The 22,402-nt window shown below is 47.5% G+C and overlaps 1 protein-coding gene across 1 annotated transcript in view; it reads left to right on the top strand.

The window, feature by feature from the left end:
* The window catches only part of Tgm6 (transglutaminase 6), a 44,095-nt gene that overhangs the window by 14,563 nt on the left and 7,130 nt on the right, over positions 1–22,402 (top strand). Inside the window, exons 2-10 of the mRNA XM_008854515.1 lie at positions 8,527–8,700; positions 9,252–9,494; positions 10,199–10,317; positions 11,885–12,013; positions 13,328–13,505; positions 13,959–14,097; positions 15,918–16,021; positions 16,089–16,331; positions 17,542–17,883. Coding sequence (XP_008852737.1) covers positions 8,527–8,700; positions 9,252–9,494; positions 10,199–10,317; positions 11,885–12,013; positions 13,328–13,505; positions 13,959–14,097; positions 15,918–16,021; positions 16,089–16,331; positions 17,542–17,883 — 1,671 coding nt within the window. The remainder of the gene's footprint in view (positions 1–8,526; positions 8,701–9,251; positions 9,495–10,198; positions 10,318–11,884; positions 12,014–13,327; positions 13,506–13,958; positions 14,098–15,917; positions 16,022–16,088; positions 16,332–17,541; positions 17,884–22,402) is intronic.

The raw sequence follows: 22,402 nt of genomic DNA, 5'->3' as shown, positions 1-22,402 counted from the left end.
AAAGGGAGAGAAAAGAACAAAATGAAAAGAAAAAAGAAAAGATGAGCTGAAGGAATTTGACTCTGGGCAGGGGAACTGAGAGAGATGGTCTCTGAGATTTCAGGATAATAATACTGGTGATTCTGACTCATCCTACCCTCTCCTGCCTACCTGTGATAAGGATGAGATGCCTAAGAAGATGATAGGAGCTGGTTTGATCTTTGACAAGGAAATAGGAAAACAACACAGATTTGATGGAGGTTGAGCCCATGACCCAGGGCCTAAGAGCCCTCATCAAATCCCAGTCCTCTTGTATCCACCTTGGGGCATGCTGGGGCTGAGATAATTACCACCCAATAGCCTTATTCCTGACTCTTAACTCATCCTCTTAAGAAAACCAGTAGTGTCCTGTTTTGCCCTGTACTTGCACAGGCTAGGCTGGGAAGCAGTAACATGGATTCAGGAAGGAGCCACAGATCTGAGATGTCCTGAAGTGAGAAGCCTGATTCTTACTGTCTCCTTTTCTACGCCCATAACTAGAGGACTGGGCTGCTAATGGCTCTTCAGTTCTGCTGATATCAAACCTGACATTTGCATATATGAGGTATATGGAAGTTACTGCTTGTGTTTTCAAACTAAACAGAGGCCACCCAAGCTCAAAGTTCTAGACCTTCTAAGACCTGTGCCTGCAATGTGAAAATTAGCTCCTGGCACTGTCTGTCAGCTCCTGCCGCATAGAGCTGCAGCTGAACACAGTCCTGCTCACTTACCACGGCAGGGGCTGCAGGAGCCCCCTGGAATACACATGGGGTACTCAGCTGTTTGACTTCCTACTCACATACTCAGTCGTTAACCCCAATCACAATCCAAGCTAAGGCTTTTAGCCAAAACCAACCTAAAACTAGTCTTCCATGATTCCTCCATGGCACCAGTCCAGACAACTTGGAAGCTATAGCACATTGGACAAGAAACAGGCCTCACCCCATGTTTCCATTATCTGTGCAGTGTGAAAAACCACTTCAACACTTAGGGGTTTATGACAAAACAATCATTCTCTTACAGTTTGGGCAGGCTGGGCAAGTACAACTGACCTGCTTCATTTCATCCAGCTAGGGTAGCATGACTCCAGACAAAGGCTGTATTTGGCCCCCATGGCTGCCAAATTGGGTCTGGCTGTCAGTTGCAAGTACAGCAGGCTAGAGGCTGGGAGCCTTTCCACATGACGTCTCTATGGGCCTTTTGGACCTCCTGGCATTGTGGCTGGCTACTAAGAACAAGCAAGTCAAGAGAACCAGGAAGATGCTCTATCAACACTTAACAATCCAGCCTTGGAAGCCAGGTGTCTTTCTTGACATTTAAGTTGTGAGCCTGAGCCTTTACCAGCTAAGCCATCTCTCCATCCCCTAGTGTCATTCTTTTTCTAGTCACAAGTCTTCCAGATTCTGGGGTGGCTCTCTACACATTGCTTCTCAATGAGAGGGATATCAATGTCACATGCCAAAAGAATAAGTGAAGTGGGAGATATTAGTGCAACCATCTTTAGAAAACTTAATCTGCCAGTTTTCTTCAACTAAAAGATTATATGAGACCCGGACACGGTGATGCATGCTTCTAAACCCAGCACTCAGGACACAGAGACAGAGGCAGGTATCTGTGAGTTCTAGGCCAGCCTGGGCTACCCAGTCTCTCTTTCTCTCTCTCTCTCACATCTCTTTCTCTCTCTGCCTCTCTCAAAAAAAAAAAAATTACGTGGAAGGTGTTTCCCTGGTGGCTGTAGTTCTAACTCAAAAAACGTAATTTTTCCTTTTTCTTCTTTTTCTTTCACATACTGGTCATGATTTCCCTGACGATCTGGGCCTACCACTGTTTCTCTGAACACATCCACCACCACCCTTCTCTACAGCTGCTCACTGACCTCCATTGCTGGACAGACCTGCTTTCTTGGGCCTAACTCAAAAGGCATGCCTTTCTCCCTTCCTCTTCTACACCTCTCTCCTCCCAGAAGCTACTAAGATTTACAACTTGCCTGCTCTATTGTTTTTCTTTCAAACTCTAATTAAATGGTCCTTGAGCTTAAAAAAGAAAACAAGATTATGTAAATGTGCTAAGTGTGGTAGAATCTTTTCAAAGCTAAGCACTTTTGCCTGCCTTCCTCAGACCATGACCTTCACCAAGCCACCTTCCACTGGTCCATATTTGTAGTGAAAGCACCTGTTGTATTTTAGTGTCAGACTTCTGGATCTGTGATGCCTGTGACGCCAAAAGGAAAGGTAGGGTATTATGCAAATGCAGGCTCAAGAATCAGATTCCCAGCTCCACTGCTTAAAAGGCTGTTTCTACCCGTGAAGTTAGGATAATAAGATGTCTCTCATATGGCTAGTGAATATTAAAGAAGACAATATTTAAAAAGCCTTTTTTTTTTGGGTCTTTTGAGACAGGATCTCCCTGTAGCCCCAGCTGTCCTGGAACTCACTGTGTAGACCAGGCTGGCCTTGAACTCACAGAGATCTGCCTGCCTCTGCCTCCCGAGTGCTGGGATTAAAGGCGTGCGCCACCATGCCCAGCTTAAAAAGCCTTTTTAATGGCTCAGTCCACATTTACTGCATACCTGCTATATGCACACACAAAAAAATAGAGGCAAGAGCCCCGTGGCAGGAAATAAGTATTTAAAAATATTTGTATGACTATATTTCTTTTTGCTATGACAAAATACCTGAGAAAATAACTTTAAGAAGGAAATTTGTTTTGACTCACAGTTTTAGAGAGTTTAGTTCGTGGTTATTTAGCCTTATACATTTAGGATTGAAATCACAGCAGCCTGAGCATGTGGCACAGAAAGTTTTTATCCCATAAGAAGGCAGGGATAAGACCCTCCCAAGGACTCATTCCCTAATGACCCATGTCCTCCACCTAGCACCCACCCCCTGAACCTTCCAGGATCTCCCCAAATAGAACCACCATGTGTTGGGAATAAAGCTTCTGACACATGAGCTTGGGGGGAGAGCACATTTCATATCCAAACCATCACAATATTACTTCAATTTCACAACATGATCATATCATATTACATATTTGATCTCCCGTGTTCTTTTGGAGGGAGTGTGTGTGTGTGTGTGTGTGTGTATTTTGCCTGCATGTATGTAAGTGCACCCATTGCTCATGGAGGCCAGAAGGCATCTGAGCCCTGGAACTGGAATTATTGAGTGATTGTTAGCTGGCACATGGGAGCTGGGAACTGAACTCAGGGTGTCTGCAAGAGCAGCCAATGCTTTTATCTGCTGAGCCATCTCTCCAGTCCTTGATTGACACATTTTCATCAAGAGGTAGAGTGTAACATGCCCTCAGTTACATACTTTCTTCAACTAGAGCTACTTCCTGCTTTCACCACATCCCAATCATTTTATGAATCCATCAAAGAATTAATCCATTGATTAGGCCAAAGTTCTCAGGATCCAATCACTTCCAAAAGTCTATCAGCTAATCCCTACACCCCCAATACATAACATGTAAGGTATAATATATAACATATAATCTTCAATTTGCATAATAGTTCTGCTCTTACAAATTCAGTAAAGATTTTAAATCTGTAGAACTTACCGTTTACATATGAAGCAGAGTTGGATTTGGGACTCAGTAACAGTAAGACTTTTCTGAATGAATATCCAGTGATACAGTAGAACATGGTGTGGGATTTGGAACAAGTGTCATATTTCAGGATGTCTGATATTCTGGCTTCTCTTCATCATTTCAGAAAACAATGTTTATACAAATATCCAAAAAGCTCCTGGGCGGCACTATGCCCACTCCCAGAGAGAATGACCCTTTATCAGGAATGTTAAGCTACAACCTCTTTAAGAGCAAGATGGCCGTCTTTCTTCTGTGATACACAGAGGGAACAACATATGCAAGGACCTTGGAGAGGGAGCATGCACATGGGTTCAAGGAACAGTACCGAGGTCAGTGCGGCTTAAAAGGATGAGAGGAGAAATGGAAACAGAAGAGCCAAGAAGATCCCAAAGGACCCAATCCGTTTGATCCCTCCCATCTGTGGGTCATCCTCAGGCCTCAGGGGCCCCAGGCAGGAAGCAGGGAGCCAAATCCAGGAACACTCTAGAAAGTGGGCTAGGCCATAGTGCTGCCTTGCAAAAATGAGGCCCATTAAACATTTAAAGACATGCAAAGCTTTTGTTAGTTTTTGTTTAATTCCAAAGCCAGTGGCTGCACAAGGACAGGGACATCTTCTCAGAGAACAATCCAAGGCCCCCAAGCTGTAAGCCAGTGAAGTGATTTGTGGCCATGTGGGCAAGAAGTTGGTTATGTCCCAGTACACAGGATACATGCAGAGTGGGAACAAGGTGGAGGGTGGAAAGTGGGGAGATTCTGTCAGGCCTTTATCCAAAATGAAGGAATTTGGGCAGGTTATAGAGACAATGGGACATCCAGCCAGAGTTTGGGAGTGAACGTGTGATGAGGTGGAAAAGCAGGGTGAGGAAGGATGTTCTTTTGTTCCCTGAAATATCTCAAGGGATGTTGCTAATAAATCTTTGACACAGTATCAGAGTAATCTTACCAAGGTGCAAGTTTATCATGTCCCTTGTCTCCATAGTCCTGAAGCTAAAGGGGGGGAACTCCTCATTTCCCTTCAAGTTTGGTAGTCTGGCCCTGTTGGACACATCAGCTTTCCCTCAAATGTCAGAAGTCACCATATTCCTCCCACTCCTGCGCCTAGTGTCATGGCTCCTGCAGAGCCACAAATTTCTTTGTTCTGTGGCCCTGGGATCCTTATGCCTCTCCCTTAGGACTTTCAAAACCTGCTCTTAGACATTTGAAATCTAATGCTTAATACTGCTCTTCTCTGTTTGGACTATTGTCAAGGCCACTATGTGTTTCATGGACCATTGGGTCCCTGGTACTCAGTATAATATCCAATACCTAAATGAATGGACCCAAAAGAGATGGAGGATGAGGATTCTGGGATTGAAGCTAGATTCACCATTGTCTCCCTTGGAGACGCCCCACCCAGTTGACATCTCTACCTCAATAACACCTTCTTGAAGAAGCCTTGTCACCCTCCAGACATGGCCCCTCTGCCACTGTCCTTCCTTCTCTTGCACTTCCTGACAGCGTGTATCAAAACAGTAATTACTCAGGCATGGCCTCAACTATTCAGGTGCTGCCTCTACTCATTTGGAACATAATAAGTAATATGTATTTACTTCTTGTGTTCTGAGGGCTTTAAATAACAGGAGTCAGAGGAGGAAACAGAGATAGAGATAGATCAAGTAGAAGGTAACTCAGCCAACAGTCAGTTAACCCAGAGGCCTTGCTCTCTCCACACCATATTCCATGTTCACTCATCTATTCTCAGCATGGACACCGGCCTGATATAGAGAAAGTGCCATCAATCCTCTACAGTGGTCTATTCTGTAGATATGAATTCACCTCTTGATGAAATTTAGTTTTAATTCCAAAATAAATTTTCTTGTAATTTTCTTAGCCATCCACAGATCTGCATAGAAAAATCAGCAATGAGGTAATGCATCTTATTCTTAGGTGAATCTGAACAGGAAACTCTGAATTCTGGTTTCACCCCTTCACTATGAGCAAATGGCCTTTCTTGAATATTTAAAACTAGACTTTTTGTGAGATTCGGTTTTGTTATGTTTTTGTTTTTGTTTTTTTAGACAGGGTCTCACTCTGTAGCCCTGGTTGGCCTGGAACTCATTATAAAGACCAGAATCACAGAGATCTGGCTGCAATTGCCTCCCCCTGTGCTGGAATTAAAGGCGTGTACTACCAGACTCAGCCCTGGTGTGCGTGTGTGTGTGTGTGTGTGTGTGTGTGTGTGTGTGTGTGTGGGGGGGGGGGGGGGGGTGTGTGTGTGGGTGAGTGGTGCGTGTGTGTGTGTGGTTTTGGGGTGGTGGTTGTGTGCGGGGAGGTGGGGCGGGGGGGTGTGTGTGTGGGTGAGTGGTGCGTGTGTGTGTGTGGTTTTGGGGTGGTGGTTGTGTGCGGGGAGGTGGGGCGGGGGGGTGTGTGTGTGGGTGAGTGGTGCGTGTGTGTGTGTGGTTTTGGGGTGGTGGTTGTGTGCGGGGAGGTGGGGCGGGGGGGTGTGTGTGTGGGTGAGTGGTGCGTGTGTGTGTGTGGTTTTGGGGTGGTGGTTGTGTGCGGGGAGGTGGGGCGGGGGGGTGTGTGTGTGGGTGAGTGGTGCGTGTGTGTGTGTGGTTTTGGGGTGGTGGTTGTGTGCGGGGAGGTGGGGCGGGGGGGTGTGTGTGTGGGTGAGTGGTGCGTGTGTGTGTGTGGTTTTGGGGTGGTGGTTGTGTGCGGGGAGGTGGGGCGGGGGGGTGTGTGTGTGGGTGAGTGGTGCGTGTGTGTGTGTGGTTTTGGGGTGGTGGTTGTGTGCGGGGAGGTGGGGCGGGGGGGTGTGTGTGTGGGTGAGTGGTGCGTGTGTGTGTGTGGTTTTGGGGTGGTGGTTGTGTGCGGGGAGGTGGGGCGGGGGGGTGTGTGTGTGGGTGAGTGGTGCGTGTGTGTGTGTGGTTTTGGGGTGGTGGTTGTGTGCGGGGAGGTGGGGCGGGGGGGTGTGTGTGTGGGTGAGTGGTGCGTGTGTGTGTGTGGTTTTGGGGTGGTGGTTGTGTGCGGGGAGGTGGGGCGGGGGGGTGTGTGTGTGGGTGAGTGGTGCGTGTGTGTGTGTGGTTTTGGGGTGGTGGTTGTGTGCGGGGAGGTGGGGCGGGGGGGTGTGTGTGTGGGTGAGTGGTGCGTGTGTGTGTGTGGTTTTGGGGTGGTGGTTGTGTGCGGGGAGGTGGGGCGGGGGGGTGTGTGTGTGGGTGAGTGGTGCGTGTGTGTGTGTGGTTTTGGGGTGGTGGTTGTGTGCGGGGAGGTGGGGCGGGGGGGTGTGTGTGTGGGTGAGTGGTGCGTGTGTGTGTGTGGTTTTGGGGTGGTGGTTGTGTGCGGGGAGGTGGGGCGGGGGGGTGTGTGTGTGGGTGAGTGGTGCGTGTGTGTGTGTGGTTTTGGGGTGGTGGTTGTGTGCGGGGAGGTGGGGCGGGGGGGTGTGTGTGTGGGTGAGTGGTGCGTGTGTGTGTGTGGTTTTGGGGTGGTGGTTGTGTGCGGGGAGGTGGGGCGGGGGGGTGTGTGTGTGGGTGAGTGGTGCGTGTGTGTGTGTGGTTTTGGGGTGGTGGTTGTGTGCGGGGAGGTGGGGCGGGGGGGTGTGTGTGTGGGTGAGTGGTGCGTGTGTGTGTGTGGTTTTGGGGTGGTGGTTGTGTGCGGGGAGGTGGGGCGGGGGGGTGTGTGTGTGGGTGAGTGGTGCGTGTGTGTGTGTGGTTTTGGGGTGGTGGTTGTGTGCGGGGAGGTGGGGCGGGGGGGTGTGTGTGTGGGTGAGTGGTGCGTGTGTGTGTGTGGTTTTGGGGTGGTGGTTGTGTGCGGGGAGGTGGGGCGGGGGGGTGTGTGTGTGGGTGAGTGGTGCGTGTGTGTGTGTGGTTTTGGGGTGGTGGTTGTGTGCGGGGAGGTGGGGCGGGGGGGTGTGTGTGTGGGTGAGTGGTGCGTGTGTGTGTGTGGTTTTGGGGTGGTGGTTGTGTGCGGGGAGGTGGGGCGGGGGGGTGTGTGTGTGGGTGAGTGGTGCGTGTGTGTGTGTGGTTTTGGGGTGGTGGTTGTGTGCGGGGAGGTGGGGCGGGGGGGTGTGTGTGTGGGTGAGTGGTGCGTGTGTGTGTGTGGTTTTGGGGTGGTGGTTGTGTGCGGGGAGGTGGGGCGGGGGGGTGTGTGTGTGGGTGAGTGGTGCGTGTGTGTGTGTGGTTTTGGGGTGGTGGTTGTGTGCGGGGAGGTGGGGCGGGGGGGTGTGTGTGTGGGTGAGTGGTGCGTGTGTGTGTGTGGTTTTGGGGTGGTGGTTGTGTGCGGGGAGGTGGGGCGGGGGGGTGTGTGTGTGGGTGAGTGGTGCGTGTGTGTGTGTGGTTTTGGGGTGGTGGTTGTGTGCGGGGAGGTGGGGCGGGGGGGTGTGTGTGTGGGTGAGTGGTGCGTGTGTGTGTGTGGTTTTGGGGTGGTGGTTGTGTGCGGGGAGGTGGGGCGGGGGGGTGTGTGTGTGGGTGAGTGGTGCGTGTGTGTGTGTGTGTGTGGTGTGTGTGTGTGTGTGTGTGTGTGTGTTGTTGCTGTTGTTGATTCCGCTGTTTTTTGTGTGTGGTGTTTAAGAGCTCTTTGGTGTTTCTAAGTGCGAGAAGGTTGTACTGTGCCTTTTGGAGACAGCTTCTGTGTGAAATAAACCTCATTTGGGTATGAATGATACTGCTGCTGACAAAACGAGCTCGGTGCTAACAAGTCAACAATAAGTTGTGACCAGAGACTCACAGAACCAAGTAACAGTTCAGAGCTCACTAATTTAGTGTGAAAAGAACAAAGAACTTTATAGAATTTGAGTACTGCAGATCGTGAGAGTCAATAGTATGTCATAGTGTCCACACGGACCAACACTGACAGGATGAAGCAGCTAGAGGAAAAGCAGGAAAGCAGGTACAGATGAAGGTGCCCCAAAGCTTGGCCTCACCTTTCTGTCCTCTCCCTACTCAGGAGTCAGAGTTACTAAGGTGGACTGGCAGCATTCAAAAAACGGTGCTGCCCACCACACCCAGGATTACCCTTGTTCTGAGCTGGTGGTTCGCAGGGGCCAGTTATTCAGCCTCAAGCTGGGTCTGAACGGAGTCCTGGAGAGCGAGGAGGCACTTATCTTCACTGTGGAGACAGGTAACTGGGCTCACCAGTGCCCCTAGTGGTCTGCAGATTGCCGCTTTTATGATCTAAGATACTGCAGTTGGCAGCCCAGACCTTAGTGGGAAACAGATCCCTAGAAATGGACTGGGCCTTGAACCCTGAGGGCTTCTGATAACAGTTTCCAGGGAGAGAGGTGGAAAGCGCTCACTACATGCAGCTGGCTGGATGAGGTAGTCTCTCTGGAGCCCAGTGTATGCCAAGGAACCCACAGCTCTGGGCAGGCAAGGAAAATGGTCAGGCACTTTTAGAGTCCAGGCTCTTTTCTCCTTATCTGGCCAGGTAAGCGGCCAGTTTGTTTTCCAAGGGTACTATCACTTTCCCCTTTGCCCCAGGGAAAGGCTGGGAGCCAGGTTCGCTGAGGGTGTACACACTCTGCCACTGGGCTTCTTGCACTTGGTCAGGTCCTTTCCTTTACAGCTTCCTGGAATTTTAGGGGTAAAGGATGGGCTTCTAGGCTTTTCCATTTCTCTAAATCAGCATTTCCTAGTAAGCAGGGTCTCCTGATTCTCTCTCCTCTCTGCCAGGGCCCCAGGCATCTGAGGCACTCCACACCAAAGTCATATTCCAGACAGCAGAGCTAGAGATAGGTGACAACTGGTCAGCTGCAAAGGAGGAACAGACAGAGAACTCCTTGACTGTCAGCCTCATCAGTCCTTCCAATGCAGCAATCGGCCGATACCTGCTGAGTGCCAGGGCCTCTTCCCGCCGGAAACACAGTGACCGGAAGCTGGGCGAATTTGTTCTCCTGTTCAATCCCTGGTGTCCAGGTAGGAACTGCCACCTCCAAGGCCGAGGGTTTCCTGGAAGCCATCCTCAGAGGCAAGCCAACCTGGAAGGAACTGGGAAGCAGGAGATAGGAAGTCAAATGCCAAGAACTGGGCCCAGATGAAGGAACCTGGTATCAGGCATGACAGTGGAGCCTATGCCAGATGGGTAGGAAGTCAGTAGTTTCTGATCCCAGCCAGGAAGTCAGATGGGGCCCGAGAAAAGGTAGGGGAGGCTCACGAGTAGGTAAGAGCTGGGATTTGGGAGTTCGGGAGCTCTGCTGAAGTTCCCCTACTAATAATAGCAGTGCCTAACTCTTCAGCTGTGGTAGGAATTCAGAGAGCTAATGTTATAAATATGTCACATCACAAGCTCTCAGCAAGGGGTGCCTGGGATCAGGATCCTTGTTAATGTTTAGAAAATATGATGCTATTGTTATCATCTAGGTGAGACTCTAAAAATCATCAAGGTCAGGACTCCAAAAATCCTTGTCTTGGACTAGGCAAGAGGTTGGTTTCTGCTTGTGAAAAGGCTACCCAGAAGGAGTGAGATGTAGCAGGGAGGGATGTGGAGCCAGTATGTCATTCCTGCCCTTGTCCTGCCCTGGACAGCCTCCAGGGCCACCTGCTAAGTCCTCATACAACCCCTTCTCAGGCCAGCAGGGCCAAAGCCTCAGCCCACACAGGGTCTGATAACTGTTTTTCAGAGGATGATGTGTTTCTGGACTCAGAAGAGGAGAGACAGGAGTACGTGCTTAATGACAGTGGCATCATCTTCCGAGGCGTGGAGAAGCACATCCGAGCCCAGGGTTGGAACTACGGGCAGGTCTCTAGGGGCACAACCAGATGGGGGACCAGGGCTTGGGTGTGGGAAAGGGAAGATTAGACGACTTCGTTCAACCTACTTCTTCCTAGGAGTGGCAAGCTGGGCTGAGTCTTAGGGAAAATCCATTCATTCATTCAACTCGGTTCCCATCCCCTGTGCCTGTGCCTGTCCTGGGCCCTTGGAAAGGGCAGTATTTTGGATACAGTTTAGAAGTAGAAGAGGTCACTTCTGTATGGAAGGATAAGTAGCTTCAGTTTCAGTCAGTGATTCTCAAACTACGGCATGCATCAGAATCATAGGCGGTCTCCCAAAACACAGAAGCTGGTTCCTCCCTTGCCAGAGAAGCTGATTCAAGCAGGTATAGGACCAGACCTAGGAATCTGCATTTAAACAAGTTCCTAGATCATGTTGGCACTGTTGGTCTGGGACTCGGCTTGAGAGCCCCCAGTCTAAGCAAACGTAAGCCTCCCTCCATGTCTGTGGAGACTTGGCCTCAATACCTCCTGCAGATGCGAAAATCCACACATGTGCAAGTCCATTCTCTAGGAGATGTGGTATTTGCATAAAACCTGCCCACATCCACTTATATCTTTCTAAGTCACTCTTAACACCTAGTGCAATGGAAATACTGTGTAAATAATTATGCCGTATTGTTCAGGAAATAAAGACAAGAAAAAAATCTCTACACATTCAACTCAGACACAAGTTGAACCCTTAGATATGGAACATAAGGATACGGAACGCTTAGCACAGAGGGCCAACTGCTCCTACGGTAGCAGTCACAATGGGGGAAGGAAAGTGAGATTGCAGGGGTGAGACCAAGGGAGCTCAGGAGAAGGTGACAGGAATCCCATCTTGGAGACTGAGAAAAGCCTCCAGATAGCAGGATTGGCTCTCCAAAGTTCAGCCAGACCTAGATGGGCAGAGGGAAGAGCAGGCCAAGCAAGGGGACCCCCCGCCAACAAGTCTGCTAGAGGACGCTGCCTACCTGGGCTCCAGGTGTCACCTGAGACTTAACTGTCCAACTAAGGACAGGCTGGTGGTCAAAAGCATGTGGGGCTCAGGGACTGGGCAGGGTTAATACATGGAAAGCTTACGGTTCATCTAAGGATTTACCACTCTCCGCAGCAATCTCTTCTTACCATGGGAAAAAAAGAGCCCAAAGTTGCCAAATCTTGAAGATGCTCAGAGGAAATTTGTATGAAAAATCTCCCAGTTTTTAAGTGTTGTCAGATGATCCAGATGTATATGGAAACATGCACAGCAAAGGATTGTATTGGCAAAGTAGATGGGGGCAGATGGGGGACCAGGGACCAGCAAAAGATTGTACTGCCTCAGGGGCCACCAGTTTTTGTGGCTTCACAGTGAATTAGTGAGGAATCATGGGAAGGCCATGGCAAGGTTGAACTTCTGGTTCCAAGTGACCATGTAAAGGATTTCTGTGTCTCTAGGAGGGAGTTGGGACAAACTCTCTGCACAGACACAAATAGCAGACCAGATGGGATTGTGGGAGGGCCTGGAATATGGGTGAGATTCCAGTCTCTGAGCACAGCCTCTCTGAGAGCAGTTTGAGGAGGACATCCTGAATATCTGCCTCTCCATCCTGGACCGAAGCCCCAGCCACCAGAGTGACCCAGCCAACGATGTGTCCCATCGCCATGACCCTGTTTATGTCACCAGGATCATCAGTGCCATGGTGAGGAACCTCCTGCTATCTTTGCATACCCCTCCTTCAAGGATCCCTCAGGCAATCCCAGAGCCTAAGAATCTCCCCATGTCACCTCTTGCTTTTTATATTGCTGGGTAACCACCCACTCCCAAATTGTATACTACCAAACACCCTGCGTTACATCCAGTTCTTACACATTGGGAATTTGGCAGGACATCTTACGAATGGCTTGCCTCTGCTCCCAGATGCCTCCACTGGGGATTTCTGAAACGGCTACAGACGTCCAGGATGGTTAGGTAGGCCTGTATCTCAGCCTTGCCCTGGTAACTGGTAACTCCTTGTTTTCTGCCCGTGAGAAGTCTGCTGAAGGTGGAATGTTCAAGATGACTTCCCCACCCTCACTCAGATCCCCCAGCTGGTAGGGACTGGAAACAGAGTGGCCAGTCACCTCACTTCTGTGGTCAAAGCAGTCCCAGGCCTTCTCCCACTTCTCTGAGAATGACTACTTTAACTGATCGTAAGCTGTAGACCACAGGCCTCCCTAACAAAAGGCAGGAAGAGAGCCTACTAGTAATAGCAATGTTTATGCCAAGTCATAGGTGGGGAGTTGGGATTCCAAAAGTAGACAAAATTGCATTTCTCAGATATGATGTTCTCAGTTCTGCAAGGCCTCAGTGAGATGATGGAGCACAGAGAAGCAACAGCAGTGACTGATTCCAAACTTGGTTCACTGCAGCCCAGTAGCAGCTGTGCAGGCTCCAAGTCCAGAGCTCATGGATCACTCCTCTGCTAACTCACTTGTGATATGGACAAGTCCCCTAACTCCTCTGAACTTCAATTTTCTCCTCTCAAAGAAACAAAAGTGGATAAAAGAACTTACATTATTGTAGACTAAAAACAACGCACTGTGCACAAAATCCTTAGAACAGTGCCTGGTGCATGATAAGCGTTTAATGCACACTGTTGCTTTCATGATTTAGTATACCATCAATGGTCTCAAATTTAAGATATAGATATTTAAAGCAGCAAATGCTTAACATTATGATGACTTTTGACAACAAGTTATCAAAATGGAAGATAATTGAAGATTTTAAGTAACATAAAATGTAGGCATATTTTTTAAGTCTCATTTTTGGGGAAGTGTTGTGGATCAAACCCCAGATCTCATGCATGCTGAGCACACACTCTACACCCCAACCCCAAAAGAGCGGGCAGTTTAAGAAAGCAAAGCCTCCTAATTTTCAGGCAACTTAAAAGCAAGAAGTGACCCCCATTGATCTGGGATTCCAAAGTTAACAGTGAATCACTACCCAGTGCTGGATTTGTGCCTCCTCTGCTCAGGTGAACAGCAACAATGACCGGGGCGTGATACAGGGCCAGTGGCAGGGCAAATACGGTGGTGGCACCAGCCCACTGCGCTGGCGTGGCAGCGTGACCATTCTGCAGAAGTGGTTCAAGGGCAGGTGCAAGCCAGTCAAATATGGCCAGTGCTGGGTCTTCGCTGGAGTCATGTGCACAGGTACGTAAAGAAGAGCCCCTCAATATGCTCCCGCATTTGCATGTGTTTGCATAGATTTACAGATGCTGTAATCAGTTTTCGTTGATGAAGAGGAAATAGAAATCTGATTAACGAAGAGAGAAGCAGATAGTTCATTTATTTGGCATGAGTCCTCCTCTACCTCTATTTCATTAAGTGTCCTGGGTCAGCCCTGTGGTCCTCAGGGCCCCTTAGGCGCATAGCACTGTCTCTTCAGATGGGGGTGACACTTGCATGTCCAGAGCCTCCCTGAGAGTGCACAGAAGAGATGGTGCTAATGAGAGGGCGTTCCAGAACCTCAGTGCTGCCACCTGCCACAGTAGACAAAGACTGAGGCTGTGGTCAGAGGGGGTGGAGAGGCTGTGTGGAGCTGGGCACCTCCCTCTGGGTCTAGGCTCCCACTGCTCCTACAACCTTGAGCCCTCTGCTCCCCAGTCCTCAGGTGCCTGGGGATCGCGACCAGAGTGGTATCCAACTTCAACTCAGCCCACGACACTGATGGCAATCTGAGTGTGGACAAGTACGTGGACTCTTTCGGCCGGACCCTGGAGGACTTGACTGAAGACAGCATGTGGTGAGTCCCAGGCCTAACTGCTCAAGCCTTCTCTTCACATACACACATCTCTTTCTAATGTTGGGCCTCCCGCCTCTTGCCCCCAAATACTTATCAATATATTTTCCCAAAGCTAATAGCAGCTCCCAAGAGGGATCCTGCTGCCCACCATAAATGCCAAGGCAGCAAAGCAGGAATCTGGTTTTCTGCCCTTTCCTCTGTGACCTTGAGCAAGTGATGTCACTGTTCCTATCTCATATTAGTGCTGTGAATGTAAGAAATTGAAAATAATCAAGAACTCCTCACCGGGGCCTACACACCTCTGCAAAACCTATACCCTTCCTACCCTCCCATTTACCATGGCCAAGATATACATTTTCTAGTCCTTGAACACACTGAGCATTTTCTTGTCCCCTACCCTTTATACATGCTATTCCTGCCTGGAACACGTGAGTCTTTCTCTGGCTAATTCATCTGAATTTGGCCTCATTTACCTAGAATAGGTCTCCAGCAACCATTCTCAAAAGCAAGCCCTTCTTTTCGCTGCAGCATTTATTATCACTAGCATTTGTTTCACCTGAGAACTTATGGCTCCCTAGCTTCCCATCCACACCCTTCATTAGAATGAAAGCTGCATGAAACACACACGAGCACACTTATATACACACACTTACACACACATACACGCATACACATAGACATAGACACATACATGCACATAGATACACATACAAACATACAAACACATGCATGCATATGTACACACATAGGCATACACGCATGCACATACAAATGTGCACATATACACACATGCACATACATACATATACATAAACATGCATAGACACATATGTATATACACATGTGTAAATATAAGCACACACATATGCATGCACATGTATACAGATATAATTAAGCATACACACATAAACACACAAATATACTCATACACATAGCCACACAAACACAAATACACACACATGCAAGCATATAGACATGTGCATATACATGCATGCATAGGCCCACACACAAATATACATATACACACATATGCACACATAAACACTCATACACATATTCATGCACTCACACACATGTGTGTGTGAGTACACATATCTAGAATCTTGTACACAAAACACACACATGCACACATATAGATATACATACACACCTGCACATAAACACCCATACACATATGCACACACAAATATACACATACGCATATACATGCACACATAAATACATGTACACACAAAAACACATATAAATACACATACATATATGCACAGGTACACACATATAAATATACATATACACATGCACATGAACACCCATACACATATATGCACACACATACACATGAATACATGTGTATTCATATACACATGAATACATGTACACACAAAAACATACATATAAATGCACATACACATATACACAGGCACACACACACAATTGGTGTTATGACATCCGGTCTTTTACTTGGGGTGGCAATACATGCTTCTCATTTTAATACTTAGGAGACTGAGGCAGGAGGATCTGGAGTCTAAAGTCAGCCTGGTCTACAAAAGGAGTTGCAAAGCATCCCCGGATACATCAAAAAATACTAAGTGAGCTGCATCCAGGCAAGGGTCTTTGGTCTTGCTTGGAGTTACATTTCTGATGCCTTGAAAACAGGTTCTTGTTAAGTGTGCACACAAACATGAATATGTGTCCATCAGTCCAAGTGAATAAATAGTTCAGCAGGTGCAGCTCCAGCACTGGCTGGTTTGCAGCAGGGCCCTCCCTTCTCTGGGCCTCTGTGTGCACACGGCCACCTTACCCACCCTCTGTCTCTGCAGGAATTTCCACGTCTGGAATGAGAGCTGGTTTGCACGGCAGGACCTGGGCCCATCCTACAACGGCTGGCAGGTTCTGGATGCCACGCCGCAGGAAGAGAGCGAAGGTAGGGCTCAGCGGGTGGACTCAGACCCCCTCCGAAGCAGATTGCTCACGGCATCCCTCCTGCCCAGGCGTGTTCCAGTGTGGCCCTGCCTCAGTCAACGCCATCCGCGAGGGAGATGTGCACTTGGCCCACGATAGTCCCTTCGTGTTTGCCGAAGTCAATGCAGACTACATCACCTGGCTGTGGCATGAGGACGAAAAGAGAGAACGGGTATACTCAGACACAAAGAAGATCGGGAGGTGCATCAGTACCAAGGCTGTAGGCAGCGACTCGCGTGTGGACATCACAGGCCTCTACAAGTACCCAGAAGGTGAGGTCCACGCGGCATCCTTTACCGGCCTCCCCAGGGTGGGCTGCAGAGGGCCCATGGAGGTCTAGGGCTAGGTCCTCTCTGAATGTGAGGACCCTAACAGCAGCTTCCGCTAGGCATCGCCTGCACTGCCAGCCCCCACCTTTCTCTGCTCGCTGCACACCTCTTCCGGATTCGGCTCCCACACACAGTAATAATAGGGTTGTCTCCTCAGCCACTTGCCATATGCCAAGTACTGTGTAGGTGCACACACGTGGGGTCATTGCTGCAGGGACAGTGGCAGGTGGTAGCTGTGGAACACCTAGGAAATGCGGTCTAGGAACGGCACTGTAAAACAGCCGCTGCAGCCCCTGGTCATCTACCAGACCTCTACGGTGGCCCTGGTCAGTGGTTTCTGGAAGAGCCTGTATTTGTTGGGATACAAAAACAAGACAGTTGGGTGTTTTTCTCATAGCTGCCCTCAACTCTGCGGTTTGAAAGACTCCCTTTCCCATAGAGAAGCATGTTCCCAGGGGGTGTATCTGGCCGGTATATCTGACATGCCCTCAGGTCTTGCTCCTGCCCAAGTAATCCCAGGCTCAGTAAGACAGCTGAGCAGACCTGCCACAGGGAATGAAAAGCCACCTTCCTCTGGTAGGTGCTCTGTCTTTACCAGCCATTCCCCTCTTGTTGAGAACACCCCAAACCTTACCTCAGCTTTTAGGCATCCACAACCCAACAAGGACCAGTTGCCTTGGTTCCCCTTAGCCGTGGCCAGCTGGGACCTGCCACTCCTCTCCCTCTCCTTACCTATCAGATTGTGCAGTAGGTAGGGGTGATGGTTGAGGAGGCAGGGTCTGCGCTAGTACCTCCATCTGTTGGTGGAACTTAGAATGTGGGGGTCTTTGGGGTCTTTTGTCCTGAGAGAAATTAGCTTCCATTACATGATAATGGTAAGTTTCTCACCCAGCGTCAAAGATGCTGGAAACACGCATTTGTATGTGCAATTTCCTGATCTGATGTGTTGGCTACTGGTTTAAAGTATATTTAGATAGAAAGGCAGGCACTGGCATTTGGCACATGTCTGCATACGACTTTTGGGCTTCCAGTTTGAGGCCTCCAGGAGCAGTGGGAATTTGAAGTGGTAACCAGGGGCGGTTTTGCAGCAGAGCCTGGGGATGGGGGTAGAGGATGGCAGGATGGCTGCTCCTGACCTGAGGGTGCCCTGCAGGGTCCCGGAAGGAGAGGCAGGTGTACAGCAAGGCGGTGAAGAAGCTGCTCAGCGTGGAAGCCTGGGGGAGGAGGACTCGAATCCGCAGGGTCAGTGGGCGTGGTCTCTGGCGTGATGACCTCCTGGAGCCTCCCGTCAAGCCCAGCATCACTGGCAAGTTCAAAGTGCTGGAGCCACCAGTTCTGGGCCAGGACCTGAGGTTAGCTCTCTGCTTGACCAACCTCACCTCCAGGCCCCAGCGGGTGCGAGTCAATCTGAGCGGAGCCACCATCCTCTATACCCGCAAGCCAGTGGCAGAGATCCTACAGGAATCCCACACAGTGAGGCTGGGGCCACAAGAAGGTAAGATCAGAATGGCCGGGTAGGATATGGCCACACCTCTTCTTCCAGGACGGTGGAAGATGAGCAGTTCTCCACATTTGCACTCATTCCCAGGACGGGCATTCCTAAGCTTTGGCCTCAGCACCTGCCTCTTTTTCCCCCACTTTACAGATGAAAAACTGAGGCTCAGAGGAGAAAAAGTCATCATGTGGTTCACTGTATTATAATCATAATGAAAGTTCATAGTTATCTGGTGGCAAACGTATCTGATGGTGGTAACTTACATCCCTAAGTCACTCCAGTCAGTATGTGTGTTCACAGACTGAACACAGGGAGCATTCACAGTACAGCTTTGTATTACTCTTCTAAAGTCCAAGAACTGGATACTAGTGGTAGCTCCATGCTTCAGAGGAGGAAGAAACTCACACCTAGAGTCCAAACACTCACAGTGCACGTGGTGGCAGGACCCAAACCCAGGCAGCGTGGCCTAGTGGGTAGGGACAGAACCAGGGCTCCAAGGGATCACTGCACCACCTCAGTGGACTCAGTCACAGGCTGCACAGTGGACATCTCCCAAGTTGGTGATGCTCAGTGTGTCTGGTGGTGCGTCACTGTAAAATGGGGTGGCACCAGGCCATCTGAAGATTTTCTAACTTCAACTGGCCTTGTTGCTTTTCTTTTGGTAAGGCAAGGGTGTTTTTAATGAAGCTTGAACACACGACATGGTGTACGAGTCACTAGATGTGACCCATGTGCTTATTCTTCCTCCCTTTCCTAGTTTGTCTCTCTCCTTACTACCTCTGACTCTGCTCACTCTTCATACAGATTCTCTCACTCTCTGTCTCCCTAGATATGTGCATCTCCCCTCAGTCTCTCTCTGCATGTTTAACTCTCCTCTCCGTCTCTGTCCCCATATATCTTTCCCGTATCTCTAAATACTTGTGTATTGTGTATGTGTGATGTATGTATCGTCTATCTGTCTCTATCACCCCTTTCGCATACTGTTGGAGCTCTAAAGACAGCGGAGCAAAGTTTAACTGCAGTCCCTCTTCTGGATCAGCTCTTGGCAAAGTGCACTTCGTGGCTTAGATAGGCCTAAAAGAATGTGAAGGACATACCACACATTTTTAAGTTCTTTTTGTTATTTTTTTGTCACAAAATCTAAATAATAAAATAACACTTCATAATGAAATAAATTAACATCTACTTTCTCCTGGCTTTTAGACTTTTTTCATGTTCAAAATAATGCATATTCATTAAAACTTTCAAGAGCAAAAGAGAAAAATTTCCTGTAATCTTACCACCTACCTACAAACTGCTGACAGGTTTTCCTTCCAAATTTTTGCTGCCTGCTTGCCTTTTGAAAAACATAGTTCTAATTAAATATTACAGTGCTCTTTACTTCTCACATTACAATTTAACTTATTTTATAAGCTCTTGATCATTTCATTAGATAGATATTTAGATAAAGACATTGTGATTTGTTATACTTCCTATGCAGTAGTTATCAGTTTATCACTATTAAAAAATAGTAAGCATATTGGTATAAACTTTCGATTTTTCTTTTGGATTTTGGACTGTTTTGTTAGAATTAATTCACAAAAATAGAATTCTTGAGCCAAATGGCATGATTATTAAAACATATAATTAAAACACATAACTTATTTTTAAAATTAATGCACTTTAATTTTTAGCAGTTTTATGTTTACAGAAAAATTGAGTGGGAAGTCCAGGAAGCTCCCATGTGCCACACACAGCACCTCTTTCTTCTCAGCATCTTGCTTAGTGTGCTGCATTTGTTACAGCTGACCAGCCAGTTTTGATACATAATTTTCAACTGCAGTCCATAGTTGACATTAAAGTTCACTCTTGATGTTATACATTCTGTGGTTTTGACTAATATATAGAAGCATGTATCACTCTTAGAAAATCATAGAAAGTGGTTTCACTACCCTAAATTCCTCAAGTGTCACCTATTAATCTTCCTCCCTATCCCTGTTACCTTAGCAACCACCAGCTTTTCAGTGTCTCCACAATTTTGTGTTTTCTACAGTGGTATTTCAGAGTCATACAGCTTGCAGTGTTTCCAGGTTTGTTACCTTAGCAATATTTAGGGTTCCTGTATGTTTTGTTTTGTATTTTTATACCCTTTTATCACAGAATAGTATTCTAATATATGGACATGCAATTTATTTAGCCATTCACATATTGAAGGACTCTCAGCTCACTCCCTTTGGGGCAGTTATGGACAAAGCTACTATAAATATCTGTATTAATCCAATTTTGCTTTACTACAATAAAATACCTGTGGCAGACAAATCTTATAAAGCAACAAGACTAGGACTGGGGATACAGCTCATTGGTAGAACACTTACCTAGTAGTTTAGGTGCTTGGTTTGATTCCCAGTACCACAAAGAAAAACGAGAAAAAAGAGATTTATTTAGCTCATGGTCGTGCAGGCTGAAAGTCCAGATAATATACATGGGCTCTGGCAAAAACCCTGTGACAAATGATAGCACACATGTTGAAGGAGAGATCATATCTCAAAACAGGAGGCAAGAGCCAAGAATAGTAACACACACTTGTAATTCCAGGACTTGGAAGATTAAAGCAGGAGGATTATGAGTTCAAAGTCATCTGGGGTCATGCAGCAAGACTCTCTAACTCAAAACAAACAAAGCAGGAGTGACTATGATCCTACAACATCCTTGAAAGGCCCACCCCCAATGACCTAGAGACTTCCCACTAGGCCTCATGTCTTAAAAGTCCCACCAGCTCCCAATACCACCACCATGAGGACCAAACCTCCCAACATGAGCATTTGGGAAGACACACTGAAACCACATCTAAACTGTGATGACATTCATATGCTAGATTTTGTGTAAACCTGTTTTCAGTTTGTTTGGAAAAATACCAAGGATCCCAGTTGCTAGGTCATATGCTAAGAGTGTGTGTAGTTATAGAGAAGCTGCCAAACCGTCTTCCATAGCAGCTGTACCGTTTGCATTCTCCTACCAATTTCTGTTCTTCTACAACGTAGCCAGCATGAGCTGCTGTGTTTTGGACCGCTGCCATTCTAACAGGTGTGTCACAGTATCTTGTTTTGATCTGCAGTTCTTTAATGATGTTGAACATTTCCCACTTGCTGATTTGACAGCTCTGTATCTTCTTTGCTAAAGTGCTTAGATCTTTTGCTCACTTTTTAATTGGGCTGTCTGCTTTCTTACTGTTGGGTTTTAGGAAGTCTTGGTGTGTTTTTGGACAACAGTCCTTCTCCTAGCCTATGGCTTGTCTTCTCATTCTCCTCACAGTATACTTTTCAAGGCAGAGGTGTTTTTCCATTTGTTTGTTTGCTCTGGATTTGTTAAAATGCATTTTTTTTCAACTATGTGTATGTGTGTGTGCCTGTGTGTGAGTACCTGTGCCCTCAGAAGTCAAAGACATTGGAAAGTCCTGGAACTAGAGTTCCAGGCAGTTGTAAGCTGCCTGATGTGGGTGCTAGGAGCCAAACTCTGATCCTCTGCAAGAGCAGTATGGCCTCTTAACCACTGGGTCAACACTGCAGCCCCTCAAAGCTGTTTTTAATTTCAATAAAATTCAAATTAGTATTTTCTTTCATGAATTATATCTTTCATATTGTATATCTTTAAATCTTTTTTTAAACTTTAAATTTGTTTTTGTTTTTGTTTTATGTGTATGTATGTATTGCCTGCAGGTAGGTAAGTACATCCATGTCATGCAAGGTCCGCGGAGGTCAGAAGAGGCTGTCAGATCCCCTGGGACTGAAGTTACAGACAGTTGTTAGCTGTCATGTGGGTGCTGGGATTCGAAGCCGGGTCCTCTGCAAGAACAGCTAGTGTTCTTAACCACTGAGCCATCTCTCCAGCCCCAGTCTTTAAATCTTTTATATTGCATATCATTAACAAATACAAGGTTATCCAGATTTTCTCCCATACTATCTTTATGAATTTTGTTGTTTTGCATTTTAAATTCATATCTATGGCCCATTTTGAGTAAATTTTGGGAAAATGTGAAGTGTATATCTAGATTGTCTCTGGTGCATGTGGCTGTCCAATCATGCGAGCGCCGTTTGCTGAAAAGACTGAACTTCCTTCATTGCATTTCCTTTACTTTGTCATAGACCAGTTGACTCTATTTCTCTGAACTCCCGTCTGTTCCAAGGATGTATTTATCTTGTCTCACCAATACCCCATCTCTTCGTTACTGGGATCTACATAAGTCTTGAAATCAGGCAGTATTCGTCCCCCAAATGTTCTTTCTCTTCACCTCCGTGCTGTGCTCACTCTTCTGAGTTTTTTTCTCTCCAATTTACTGTAGAACAACTTCATATTTATAAAATAACTCATTTAATTGAGATTGCACTGAATCCATTCATCAAATAAGACCTGAAATCTTGACAATATTGAGTCTTCCTCTCCACAAGCATGCAATGTCTCTTCATTTATTTAGCTATTCTTTATTTCCTTCATCAAAATTTTAAAGTTTTCCTCATATAGCTGTTGAACATGTTCTTAGAAT

The sequence above is a fragment of the Nannospalax galili genome, unplaced genomic scaffold (assembly GCF_000622305.1).
Source record: "Nannospalax galili isolate Female #2095 unplaced genomic scaffold, S.galili_v1.0 scaffold707, whole genome shotgun sequence".
NCBI classification, from domain to species: domain Eukaryota; kingdom Metazoa; phylum Chordata; class Mammalia; order Rodentia; family Spalacidae; genus Nannospalax; species Nannospalax galili.
This window is presented reverse-complemented; position numbering and strand designations above follow the sequence as displayed.